At 35.8% G+C, this 13906-nt stretch overlaps 1 protein-coding gene across 1 annotated transcript; it reads left to right on the forward strand.

Annotated features, from left to right (window-relative positions):
• Positions 1 to 8077: 8077 nt before the first annotated feature.
• LOC132010269 (ATP synthase F(0) complex subunit C2, mitochondrial-like) lies at positions 8078 to 8740 on the forward strand. The gene has a single exon (XM_059388179.1). The coding sequence runs from the start codon at positions 8138 to 8140 to the stop codon at positions 8573 to 8575; it is 438 nt and encodes a 145-aa protein (XP_059244162.1). The 5' UTR covers positions 8078 to 8137; the 3' UTR covers positions 8576 to 8740.
• The last annotated feature ends 5166 nt before the right edge of the window (positions 8741 to 13906 follow it).

Consider the following 13906-nt stretch of genomic DNA (forward strand, 5'->3'; position numbering starts at 1 on the left):
GCTGGTAGCCAGCTGATGGAAACTGGCTCTACTGGCTGACCAGTTCTGTCTCAAGCCTTGAATTGCTTAGGTCTATATGTATATTACTTCTAAGGCCCAGTTTCTACTCACAGTGGTGGAAGAGAAATAAGTTAAGGCAAGCCCCACTAGACAAGCACATTTATGCTACTACTTTCTTCCTGTTACCAAAACCAAGCCACAGACAAACTCAAATTCAGTGTCAGGGAAATATATTCCACCCCTATTACACCTGGACAAGGCTTTGAATGCACAGAATCAATTCAAGAGTGTGGAAAGATGTGACCAAAAAGTCAAATACCATGGAATAGACACTTTTACTTATACATACATTGTCTGGAATTGTACTTAACCCACAAAGAGTACTCAGGATATACCTGGTGAATGACTGTCCCTGATACTGTTAATCATGTCCCTGCATTCATCCATTTTATAAAGCATACTCCAAATCGCATCAAACTGACAAAGATTTGAAAGAGAGGATGATGAAGTGTTCACTTCAATTTACTGAGACATGAGACATTCAATAGTTCCCAAACAGAAATACACAGATACAGGCTTTCACACAGTGAACTGCTGGTTATAATTTGGGCAAAGGCTACAGTAGTAGCCTTAAAAATGTAGCTCATTCATTTGTGTAGCCAAATGGCTATACATTCATTTGTAGCCAAAATGGCTACAACAACTACTCCTTTCCCATGTGCCCCTTTACAATGTGATTGTGCCACTCGGCCCATAAAAGAGTGGAGTCTATTTCTACTCTCCTTGAATTTAGAGTATCTTCGTTACTTGTTTCACCAGTAGAATATGATGCAAGGAGGAGCTTAAGTCTTAAAAGATCTTGAAACTTTTGCTATTTTTCCTTCAGAATTCACCTTTCATGGAAAGAAACTCGGGCAAAACAACCAAAGATGAGAAACCACACAAAAAGAGGCAAGGCACCTGGAAGATTGAGATGCCCTGCCAACATTCAGAACCAAAGTCCCAGATACGTGAGTGAGGCCATCTTGGATTCTTTAGCCCAAGCTAAACCACCCCAGCCAACATCAGGTGAAACAGAAACAAGACATCCCCACTGGGCTCTGCCTGAATTCCTGACCCACAAAATCATAGACAATAAAATGCTTGTTGTTTGAAGCCACTAGGTTTTAGGGTGGTTTATAGCAAAGTAATAGATAACTTAAAAAGTGCTCAAAACTGATCTTGAAAGAAAGAGAAAACTGATGCTGTGTACTCTGAAATAGACCAACTGGAATCATTTTACAAAACAAACAAACAAACAAAAAATATTACAGAATTGCTTCATCCATAGTAAAATACATTTTGTGTTAACAGATTAAAAAAATAAGCACAGAAATTTTCAGACAAAAAGAAAGCAGACCTCCCACTACTTCTTGTCTAAACTTGAATGTATGGATGTAAATATTATTCAGTTTAACTTTGTTAGAAAAATCAGCAAGATGTCAGAGCATTTTAAACATGAATAAGTGTGATACAAATGATATGCTTGAGTATATTACAATTTTAAATGTCTCTACTTTTATCTAAATAATCTTTGTACTGTTAAAAAAAATCTCATTTTTATAAACACTTAAAAATTAAACACTTAAGTTCATGTAAAAATAGTAATCAGTAAGTAAACTTAAAAGACTTAATTCTTAGCAAATGCAACTGGCGATTTTTTAAAAAGATTCACTGATAATGTGGATTTAAACTGAACTTCTGCAAGGTGTGATTTCAAATCAAGCAGAGGAGATAACATTTTTTTAGAAATTCTTTTTCTCTCATCTAGTGAGATGAAAATGCACTCGTATGGATGCCAAACTTCTTCAAAGCTTGTATAATGAATATAAAAGTAAACACATTTCAAGTTTGAATTCAATTCCACCTGAATATATTACAGGGCAAGTATGTCACATCCAATATTGAGGAAAACATACGGCTTCTTAGGAAATGTAAACATTTCTACTTTAGCAAGTCTAATCTGATTCATCATCATCAGTGAGTACCCTCCCAAAAAAAAAAAAAAATAGTTTGGAAAGATTCCAAAGATCATTAAAACTGACAGGGAAAAAATGCTATTAATTTTGCATCTTAACTGTAGAATTAATGACAGGAAAGATGTTAATCAAAGTTACACTCATTTTACATTATATTTTCTAATGCTTTATTGTTATGAGGAATGTGTGCTCCCAGCAACATGTTAAAGACAGTCTCTCTAAATTGTGATCCTTCTTCCTCAGGGAAAATGCCACTGTTCCTGATTACTATGGAGTGACCAGTGGGGCCACGGAGAAAAGAGGCATAACAAAGAGTCACTCCATATTTAGTACTCATAGAAGAATGATTCTGTGATAGTCCACTGCATCTGATTTTTTTAATTTATTTTTATTTTTTTATTAACATACAATGTATTATTAGCCCCAGGGGTACAGGTCTGTAAATCACCAGGTTTATACACTTCACATTATTCACCATAGCACATACCTTCTCCAATGTCCATAACCCAACCACCCTCCCCCTACCTGCCTCCCCCCAGCAACCCTCAGTTGGTTTTGTGAGATTAAGAGTCGCTTATGGTTTATCTCCCTCCCAATCCCATCTTGTTTCATTTATTCCTTTCCTACCCCCCAAACCCTATGTTGCCTCTCAACTTCCTCATATCAGGGAGGGTATATGATAATTGTCTTTCTCTGATTGACTTGTTTTGCTAAGCATAATACCCTCTAGTCCCATCCATGTCATTGCAAATGACAAGATTTCATTTCTTTTGATGGCTGCATAGTATTCCATTGTGTATATATACCACATCTTCTTTATCCATTCATCCGCTGATGGACATCTAGGTTCTTTCCATAGTTTGGCTATTGTGGACATTGCTGCTATAAATATTCAAGTTGTATGTGCCCCTTCAGTCACTACATTTGTATCTCTAGGGTAAATACCCAGTAGTGCGATTGCTGGGTCATAGAGTAGCTCTATTTTCAACTTTTTGAGGAACCTCCATGCTGTTTTTCAGAGTGGCTGCACCAGCTTGCATTCCCCCGCACAGTGTAGGAGGGTTCCCCTTTCTCCACATCCTCACCAGCATCTGTCATTTCCTGTCTGGATAACTTTAGCCATTCTGACTGGTGTGAGGTGGTATCTCATTGTGCTTTTGATTTGTATTTCCCTGTGCATCTGATTTTCGTATCACATATTCTGTTTCGGCTACTCCCTGCACTACCAACAGTCCAAAGTTTCACTCAGAAATATCTACTCGTCTTTGGATACCATGTACAAACGAGCTTACCTGCTGCTTGTTTCCAGCAAGCCACATTTACAGCATGTTATTTGGCTATGTTACTGAACATCACTGCATACTTGAACTATTTGTTTGGGTTGCTGCTGTTCTCCTTCAGCTCACCACTTATGAAGCATGTGACTATTTGGCCTTAATCCTCTATCAGACCCATTTCAGTCAAAAAGTACCTGAGTTGTGCACCATGATAAATTTTCATTTGAGATCCTGTCTTGTCACTGTTGCTGAGATAATTAATACAGTTGGATGATCTTGAATATGTTGATTACCCTCACTAGGCTTTAGATCTCTTATCTGCTATTAAAGTTGTAATTTTTACTGGGCCTGGTTCTCTCCATTTCTGAACACCTAGTGCACCCTACCTTTCTTGCCCCTTTGTATGAAGTGTGGCCAGGTGACTGGTTTGGGTCAGAAAAATATGAATAGAAGTGGTATGCAGCAATACTTTGAAGCAGAAATTTTAACTGTCAGCATACAATCTACTACATTTCCTTCTGAACTTGGCAATCATGAAAGCATATATTGAAACAGTGCCCCTGTCAGCCTGTAACTCTAGTAACTAGAATGAGCAGAGCCCTTGGGCAAAAAGAACGGATGTACAGCATTTATTATTTTAAGCCACTGAGATCTGTTTGCAATGCAGTATAACCTAGCCTATGGTGGTTTACTCATAGTGAGTACAACTTTCACAATACTAATTAGGAAAAAATTTTCACAGAGGCATCCTCTCATCTGCTGTATTTGGAATATAAGATGTGTAATGGCATTGACAAAAGAAATAATTCTGAGGAAAAGAAGTGAGGGCTTTGGCAGCTTGGACCCCAATCAGGAAGCTATTTTCCCAATCAAATATTCAAAACACCTCCCCCAAGTGTAGTACAGCAAAGAACACAGCACATTAAAAACCCCACATTGGTCAGGGCAGAGAAAGAGAGGGTGCTGTGTGAGCAAAGAGAAGAAATTCACTTTGAAAATATATACATTAGAAGCAAGAATTCTAGCAAACTTAGAGAAGAAAGAATATCTCTAACAACTGACAAAAGTGATAAAGGGTGCACTTTGAGTACATCCACTGTAGAGACTGAAAATTAGAGCCCAGGTAAAAAAAAACTGTGACATCACAATAGAGAAGGGAGTACGGGGAAAAAAAAAAAAAAAACAGTTCAGAGGCTGAATGAAATCAAGAGAATAAAAAAGCGTTCAAACAAGACCAGAATTAGATTTTTAGAAAATGGCTTTTATGTCTCTTAAAATAAATTAGAAATTACATCAGATGGAGCACTGGGTATGTTACATAAACAATTAATCTTGGAACACTGAAAAAATAAAATAATTTAAAATTAAATAAAATAAAAAAGAAATTATATCAGAACCCTAAGATAGGCTAATTATAGTTGTTGTTTACAATCAGGCTTCATTTCATCACATAATACAGGATTTTTTTTTTTTTTTTTTTTTGCCATCTTCAAAAAGTCACAAATTAAGGAAACGTGTAGCTACTATAAGTACTAGCAGATAACTTGCCTTGAATGGGATCTATTTACCTTCTAATGGTTAATTTAAGGTTAAATACCTCATTTTCTTAAACTGTTTTATGTATTTATTTGAGAAAGAGAGAGAGAGCATGAGAGGGAAGGTCAGAGGGAGAACCAGACTCCCTGTGGAGCTGGTTGCCCAAAGTAGGACTCGATCCTGGGATTCCAGAATCGTGACCTGAGCCGAAGGTAGTCACCCAACCAACTGAGCCACCCAAGCACCCAGTTAATTCAAGGTTATAGTGCCCAAAGTAAGCAAACCATGAAAAACAGCACCAGGTACACAGTACTGCTCTGCCCAGTTTTATTTCTGTCTATAGAGTACATGTCATGAAATCAATGTCCTCTAAAGCACTTGTCAAATACAGAGTGAGATGAATCTAGTTCTCACTATGAACTATGCCTGCAACAAAATATATTAGGAGTCTTACCTCACAGATTACATATTTGCAATTGTTTTAGGTTGGTCTATTGTGTAATGCCATGTTGGTTACTACGTTCTGTCTGCTAGCCACAAAGCTCTGTATTCACTTGAAATACTAGCGTTGTCATTATTTAAAAAAAAAAAAAAAGTGATATATTATGACATAGAACTTCAGTGAACTCCACTTAAGAAATAAAGGTGTAACTCTTATGTAGAATTTTAAAAATTAAGGACTACCAGTACTTGTCTAGAAAATGGTCATTATTCCTTTTTATTCAGAATAATTGTTCCTCCTTACTGAGTGTGTTTCTATGTCCATGTTCAAATGACTAGAAAATGGCCAGGCCGAAATTTTTTAACAAAAAAGACTGTATTCTTCATTCCATACTGCTTCTATTTAATTAAGCAAGGATCATTACAAGCTTATCTTGCAATCTTCTAATCTTATAAACATTGTCTCTTATATGCCTTCCCTTATTCTCAGTCAATTCTATTGCAATAGATTCTGTTTTTGTGTCTTTGATTTTAGGTTTTTTACTCACAGTCTTTCATTCTTGGTTTTGTCAACAATAATTTTTTAAATACATTTTTTAGGCCAGACATTTGTCTAACCTCTGGAGCCTCAAAGATGGTCCCTAGTATCAATGATTTTAGAATCTGGTGAAAATATTCACTATCTAGTAAAGATAAAATACAGACTTCCTTCACTATTTTTCTGAGTGTGTGCAATTATTAGAACCATCTACTTTCATTTTCATAAAGCCATGATACCACTGGAGTCACTGAGAGTGGGGGGACCAAGTGGGGAAATTCACCAATATTGGTTGAATCTACAGGATTCCAGGGTTCCCATAAACCATGGAGAATGTGGTAGAGAAAGTATAAGTGGGGGGTAAAATGTGAAATTCCACTTCTAGGTAAAGTTCTATGAATTTTGACTTCTAATATATAACTTAATATAAATACCTTTTCCATTTGTAAAGGGGAGAGTGTTAGGTACTTCTTGGTGTAGCTTTCCAAGGCTAAAAAGAAAATTATAGACATATATTGTGTGTATAAAAAAATTATGAGAGAGAAGTCATAACTTTCAAATAGGATAAATATGAGTTATATCTGTGAGGGGAATGACTGATAAATTTTATGCCTCAATGAATGGATGTCTAGTATATGAGTTTCTCTCAAGGTTCTCAGAACACATTTTCAATAATCTCTGAGGTCTTTGGGTCTTTTTTTTTTTTTTTTAACTGAAAGCATAAAATGAAGACAGAGAAAGAACAAGTACATGGAGTTTCAAGGGTTACAGAATGATATGTGCTCTATCAAGTATCTAGTCTTACAGTTGTCAGTGGGACTGGGAGCAGGAAACCTCATAAAAACCTTCTGAGGCTTCCACCTGTTTAAACAATTTAATGACAGAATTAGTTTTAAGCTTCATATATATAGGTGAAACTGACAATTTTTACTATAGAAGAAAATAATCAGGAAAGGGAGCAGTCTAAGGACTATGTCCATTGTGGAAGAGTTGATGAACTGAATACTTTCAGTTTATAGAAGACAAACAAAGCATTGCCAGGTAGCAGGGACAGAAAAACTTCTATATTATTCCAGGAGATTAGTCAAGAATTAACATGGAGAAAATACAAGTATCTGAATAAGAATCTGAAAACAAGGCACTGGGAAAAAAAAAAAAAACTCTCTCTTGGGTGTGGAAACACATTGACTGAGAATATTTTTAAAAGTGTACAACCAGTGGCGCTTCACTTAGAGAATTTTAACCAGTGGTACATACCTCACCAAATTTAGAAAACATTTTTGTTGAGTATGGACCAGGAACTGTACTAGTTAGCATCATCTGAAGTGTCACTTAGTACTAACAATAACACCTAAGATCAAAATTACTGTTACATCTATTTTTCCAGGTAAGGAAATCAAGTTTAAAAAATATTTTTATAATGTTTTTGACAATATTAATACAAAGAAGGAGTGAAGGAATGGAAGGAACTACAATGGTGCAACATTTCTGTATAATACTGAAATCAAATTTGTATTAATCTAGACTAGAATTTTTGAGGTTGTTAAGTATAATATCTGAGGCAACTAATAACAAGATAACTCAAAAATATAATAAAAGAAATAATAAGGAAATCAAAATGATATACTAGGTAATGTCTATTTTTTTAAAGGAATGTAGTAATAGAGGAATAAAATAAAACATAAGATATAAAGAAAACAAATACCAACAAGGTGGACATAAATTCAACTTTACCATTAATGACATTAAATACAAATGCAATACATACTCCATTCAAAAGACACATATTGGCAAAATAAAAAGAAAAATGACTCAACTATATATTTCTACAAGAGCCATACTTTAAATTCAAAGACACAAATAAATCAAAAGAAAGAATCAAAAAATATATAGCATGCAAAGAGTAAATAAGAGAGCTGAAATGACCATATTAATAAGAGACAAAATGCTTAAGAGAAAAAATGAAACTAAAGACCAGGAAAGACATATTATAATGATAAAGAAAGCAACTCATTAGGACAACATACAATTATAAACTTACATTCCCTTAACAAATGAGCTCCAAAATGCATGAAGCAAAAAAATGACAATATCAAAGGGAGAAATGGACACTTCAACAAGACCATCTCCAATACCCCACTTTTCAATAATGAATAGAACAATTGGGCAGAATATTAGCAAGAAAACAGAAATCTGAGCAACACTACAAAAGAATTAGATCTGAGTAATCTACAAAATATCACTAAACAATAGAATATGCATTCCACGCTCTCTGTCTCCTCGGCCCTGGGAGCAGCTCTCCTGCCACAGCCCCTCATTCCCTGAAAATGTACGCCTGTGCAAAGTTCGTCTCCACCCCGTTCTTGGTCAGGAGCACCTCTCAGCTGTTGAGCCGATCTCTGTCTGCAGTGGTGCTAAAACCACCCAAGACACTGACAGATGAGGCACCTTATAAGGGCCTCAGCATCTTGGCAGCCCCACGTCCCCTGACCTCACTTATTCCCAGCCGAAGCTTCCAAACCAGCGCCATTTCAAGGGACATCGATACAGCAGCCAAGTTCATTGGGGCTGGGGCTGCCACGGTAGGGGTGGCTGGTTCTGGGGCTGAAATTGGGACTGTGTTTGGGAGCCTCATCATTGGTTATGCCAGGAATCCCTCTCTGAAGCAACAGCTCTTCTCCTACGCCATTCTGGGCTTTGCCCTCTCGGAGGCCATGGGGCTCTTTTGCCTGATGGTGGCCTTTCTCATCCTCTTCGCCATGTGAAGGAGCCGTCTCCACCTCCCATAGGTCTTTCTCCCGTGTCTCGTCTGCCCTGTATAATCCTTTTCCTATACCTCCCCAGGCAGCCTGGGGAAAGTGGTTGGCTCAGGGTTTGACAGAGGGAAGACAAATAAATACTGTATTAATAAGAAAAAAAAAAAAAAAGAATATGCATTCCACGCAAGTATACATGGAACATTCTCCACAACAGAACATATGTTAGACCATAATCAAGTCTCAATAAATTTAAAAGAATTTAAATCATACAAAGTATGCTTCTCAACTATGATAGATAAAATTAGAAATCAGTAACAGGAGGAAATTTGGGAAACTTGCAAATAAATAGAACTAAACACTCTCCTAAAAAAAAAACAATGGGATAAAAATGAAATCACAAGGCAAATTAGAAAATACTTTGAAGTAAATGAAAAAATAAACAAATCATTATTAATATTTCCAGATGCCACTAACAAAGTGCCTAAAGGGAAAGTTAGAGATATAAATGCCTATATTTTTTTAAAAATTTTTTTCAAATAAATAGTAACAGGCTTCCACCTTAAGAAGCTAAAAAAAGAAGAGCAAACTAGGGGTGCCTGGGTGGCTCAGGTTAAAGCCTCGGCTTTCCGGTCAGGTCATGATCCAGAGTCTTGGGATCGAGCCCAGCATCAGGTTCTCTGCTCTGCAGGGAGCCTGCTTCCTCCTCTCTCTGCCTGCCTCTCTGCCTACTTGTAATCTTTGTCTGTCGAATAAATAAATAACCCTCCCCCGAAAAAAGAGAGAGAGAGTGAGAGCAAACTAAAACCGAAGCAAGTGGAAGGAACAAAATAAGAAATGACAAAGCAGAAATAAATGAAATAGAAAATAGAAAAAAAGCGATAGAAAAGAATCAGTAAAACCAAATTTACTTGAAAAATCAAGCCTTTAGCTAAACTGACCAAATAAAAAGTGAAATTAAAATTACTGAGATATGTAATAAAAGGGACATCATTTCCAAATTTACAGAAATTTTTTTAAAGAGGATTAAAAGGGAATGCTACAAAAAGTAGTATACTTAGAAACCTGATAACCTAGAGGAAATGAACAAATTCCTGGGATGATACAAAGTATGAAAACTGACTCCAGAAGAAATAGAAAACCATGACAGATCTATAACAAGCAAAAAAGACTTACATAGTCCCACACAGAAAAGTCCACACTCAGCTGGCTTTACATGTTAAACTGTTTAAAGGAGAATTAATATCAATCCTTCACAAACTCTTCCAAATAATAGGTGATGAAACACTTCCCAATACATGCTATTTGACCACATTACCATGATACCAAAATCAAAGAAAGTGTGACAAAACTACAGACCAATGACCTTTATGAATATAAATGGAAAGTCTTCAATAAAATAGCAGCAAACCAAATCGAGTAACATTTTTTTAAAAAAGAAGAAAAAGATTACATACCATAATTAAATAGTATTTATCACAGAAGCAAAAAGTTGGTTCCACAAATGAAAAATCAATCAATATGATATATTACATGAACATAATAAAGAACAAAAAGCATGCAATCGACTCGATAGATGAAGAAAAATTACATAACACAATTCAATACACTTTCATGATAAAAACATAACAAACTTGAAACAGAAGGGAGGTTCCTTAACTGGATAAAGGCCCTCTACAAAATGTTAACAGTTTATATCAAACTTAATCATGAAAGACTAAATGTTTTCCTTTTAAGAACAGGAACAAGATAAATATGTCCATTCACACTTCTATACTGTGGTAGAGGTTCTAGCTACAGTAATTAGGCAAGAAAAAGAAATAAAAGGCATTCAGATTAAAATGAAAGAAATTAAATGATCTCCATTCACAGATAACAATTTTATATTTAGAAAATCCTAAAAAAAAATCCACACACACAAAAAATAGTATAGCAAGGTTATAGAATACAAGTTCAATATACAAAATCAGTTATATTCCTATACAGTAGCAATGCACAATCTGAAAAAAAGTTAAGCAAACAACTCTATTACGACAGCAACAAAAAATAAAATACTTAGGAATAGATTTAACAAGAATGTATAAGACTTACACACTGAAAACTAGAAAACATTATTGAAAAAATTAAAGAAAAAATAAATGGAAAGACAACATATGTTGTTCATAGATTGAAAGACTTATTATTAATATAGTAATACTTCCCAAATTAATCTAGATTCAGTACAATCCTTACCTCAATATCAGCTGCCCTTTTTGCAAAAATTGGCAAGATGATTTTAAAATTCATATTTTAATGGGTTCAAGGGACTCAGAATAGCCAAAGCAATCTCTAAAAGGAAAGATAAAGGTGGAAGACTCACACTTATAATTTCAAGTTTACTACAAAACAAAAAACAAAAGTTGATTAACATTTTTTCATGTGTCTGATAGCCATTTGTATGTCTTTATTGGAGAAGTGTCTGTTAATGTCTTCTGCCCATTTTTTGACATGATTGTCTGTTTTGTGTGTGTTGAGTTTGAGAAGTTCTTTATAGATCCTGGATATCAGCCTTTTGTCTTTACTGTCATTTGCAAATATTTTCTCCATTCCGTGGGTTGCCTCTTTGTTTTGTTGACTGTTTCCTTTGCTGTGCAGAAGCTTTTGATCTTGATGAAGTCCCAAAAGTTCATTTTTGCTTTTGTTTCCTTTGCCTTTGGAGACATATCTTGAAAGAAGTTGCTGTGGCTGATATCAAAGAGGTTATTGCCTGTGTTCTCCTCTATGATTCTGATGGATTCCTGTCTCATGGTGAGGTCTTTTATTCATTTCGAGTTGATCTTTGTGTATGGTGTAAGAGAATGGTCAAGTTTCATTCTCCTACATATAGCTGTCCAATTTTCCCAGCACCATTTATTGAAGAGATTGTCTTTTTTCCACTGTATATTTTTTCCTGCTTTGTTGAAGATTAGTTGACCATATGTTCATCATCACTAGCCATCAGGGAGATTCAAATCAAAACCACATTGAGATACCACCTTATACCAGCTAGAATGGCCAAAATTAACAACACAGGAAACAACATGTGTTGGAGAGGATGTGGAGAAAGGGAAACCTTCTTACACTGTTGGTGGGAATGCAAGTTGGTGCAGCCACTTTGGAAAACAGTGTGGAGATTCCTTAAGAAGTTAAAAACAGAGCTACCCTATGACCCTGCAATTGCACTACTGTGTATTTACCCCAAAGATACAGATGTAGTGAAAAGCAAGGGCCATCTGTACCCCAATGTTCATAGCAGCAATGGCCATGGTTGCCAAACTGTGGAAAGAACCAAGACGCCCTTCAATGGATGAATGGATAAGGAAGATGTGGTCCATATACACTATGGAGTATTATGCCTCCATCAGAAAGGATGAATACCCAACTTTGTAGCAACATGGATGGGACTGGAAGAGATTATGCTGAGTGAAATCAGTCAAGCAGAGAGAGTCAATTATCATATGGTTTCACTTATTTGTGGAGCATAAGAAATAACAGAGGACATGGGGAGATGGAGAGGAGAAAGGAGTTGAGGGAAATTGGAAGGGGAGATGAACCATGAGAGACTTTGGACTCTGAAAAACAACCTGAGGGTTTTGAAGGGGCAGGGGTGAGAAGTTGGGTGAGGCTGATGGTTGGTACTATGGAGGGCACGTATTTCATGGAGCACTCGGTGTGGTGCATAAACAATGAATTCTGGTACACTGAAAAGAAATTTTTAAATAAATAAATAAATAAATAATACAAAGTTGACTACAAAGTTTCAGTAATTAATCAGTGTGGTATAGCATTAGAACAGACATACAGATCAATTGAATGAAATTGTAAATCCAAACTTACACCTTCCATTTACAGTCAGTTGACTTTCACAAGGGTGTCAAAGCATTTCAATTGACAAAAAAAAAATTAAAAAAGTGTCTTTTTAAAAAAGATTTTATTTATTTATTTATTTGAGAGACACAGAGAGAGCATGATCAGGGGAAGGAATGGAGGAGAGGGACAAGGAGATTCTGTGAGGACAGAGCCAGACACAGGGCTAGATCCCATGACCCAGAGATCACCACCCAAGCCAAAATCAAGAGTGGAATGCCCAATGGATTAAGCCACCCAGGTGCCCCAAAAATAGTCTTTCTAAAAAGAATTCTAAGCCAACTGATATCTACATGCATAATGATGCAGTTGGACCCTATCTCATATATATATATAAACATTAACTCAAAATGGATCACAGAATTAAATGTAAAATCTAAAACAATAAGACTCTTAGAAATAAATGTAGAAGTAAAACTTAGTGACCTTAGGTTAGACAATGATTTTCTAGATGTGACATCAAAAGCACAAGCAACAAAAAAATAGATAAATTATACTTAATCAAAATGAAAATGTTTTGTGCTTCAAAGTCCAAGAAAAAAAAAAAAAAACACTGAATGAGAGAAATAATTGCAAATCATGCACGTCATAGGAACTTGTACTCAGAATATTTTAAAAAATCCTTATAAGTCAATAACAAAAATATAATTAACCCAATTTAAAAATAAAATATTTTGAAGATATTTCTGAATTTATACAAATAGCTAAATAAGTATAGGAAAAGGTATATAACATCATTACTCATTAGAGAAATGCAAATCAAAACCACAACAAAGTTATTAGTTCACACACACAGAAGGATGGCTATAATAAAAAAGACAGACAACAACAAGTAAGTGTGGGGCACCTGGGTAGCTCAGTAGCTAAGTGTCTGCCTTTGGCTCAGGTCAGGGTCCCAGGGACCTGGGATTGAGCCCTGCATCTTGGGCTCCCTGCTCAGCAGGAAGCCTGCTTCTCCCTCTCCCACCCGCTCTGCTTGTGTTCCCTCTTTCGCTTTGTCTCTCTGTCAAATAAATAACTAAAATCTTTAGGGAAAAAAAAATGTAAGTGTTAGTGAGGCTGTGGAATAGACAACACTGGTAGAAATTTAAAACTACACAGTCACTTTGGAAAATGGTTAAGAAATTCCTCAAAACTAAATACAAAATTATCATTTGTTCCAGCAATTACACTCCTAAACATATCACCAACTCAACTGAAAACATGTTCACACAAAAACTTGAACAGGATTGTCATAACAGCATTACAGGAATGCACAGGAATGTTACAGTAGCTACTCAGGATAACCAGGAAGCTGAAACAGTCCAAAATGCCCATCAGCTGATGAATGGATAAAATGGGCCATGTTCACATAATGGAATATTATTCAGTAAGAAAAAGGAGTGAAATACTGACACATGCTACAACATGGATGACCTTGAAAACTTGATGCTACATGAAAGAAAGTCTACAGGG

The sequence above is a fragment of the Mustela nigripes genome, chromosome 2, assembly GCF_022355385.1.
Source record: "Mustela nigripes isolate SB6536 chromosome 2, MUSNIG.SB6536, whole genome shotgun sequence".
NCBI lineage: Eukaryota > Metazoa > Chordata > Mammalia > Carnivora > Mustelidae > Mustela > Mustela nigripes.

Coding starts and splice junctions, on each gene's coding strand:
- LOC132010269 (XM_059388179.1), top strand. CDS start 8,138: ATGTACGCCTGTGCAAAGTTCGTCTCCACCCCGTTCTTGGTCAGGAGC.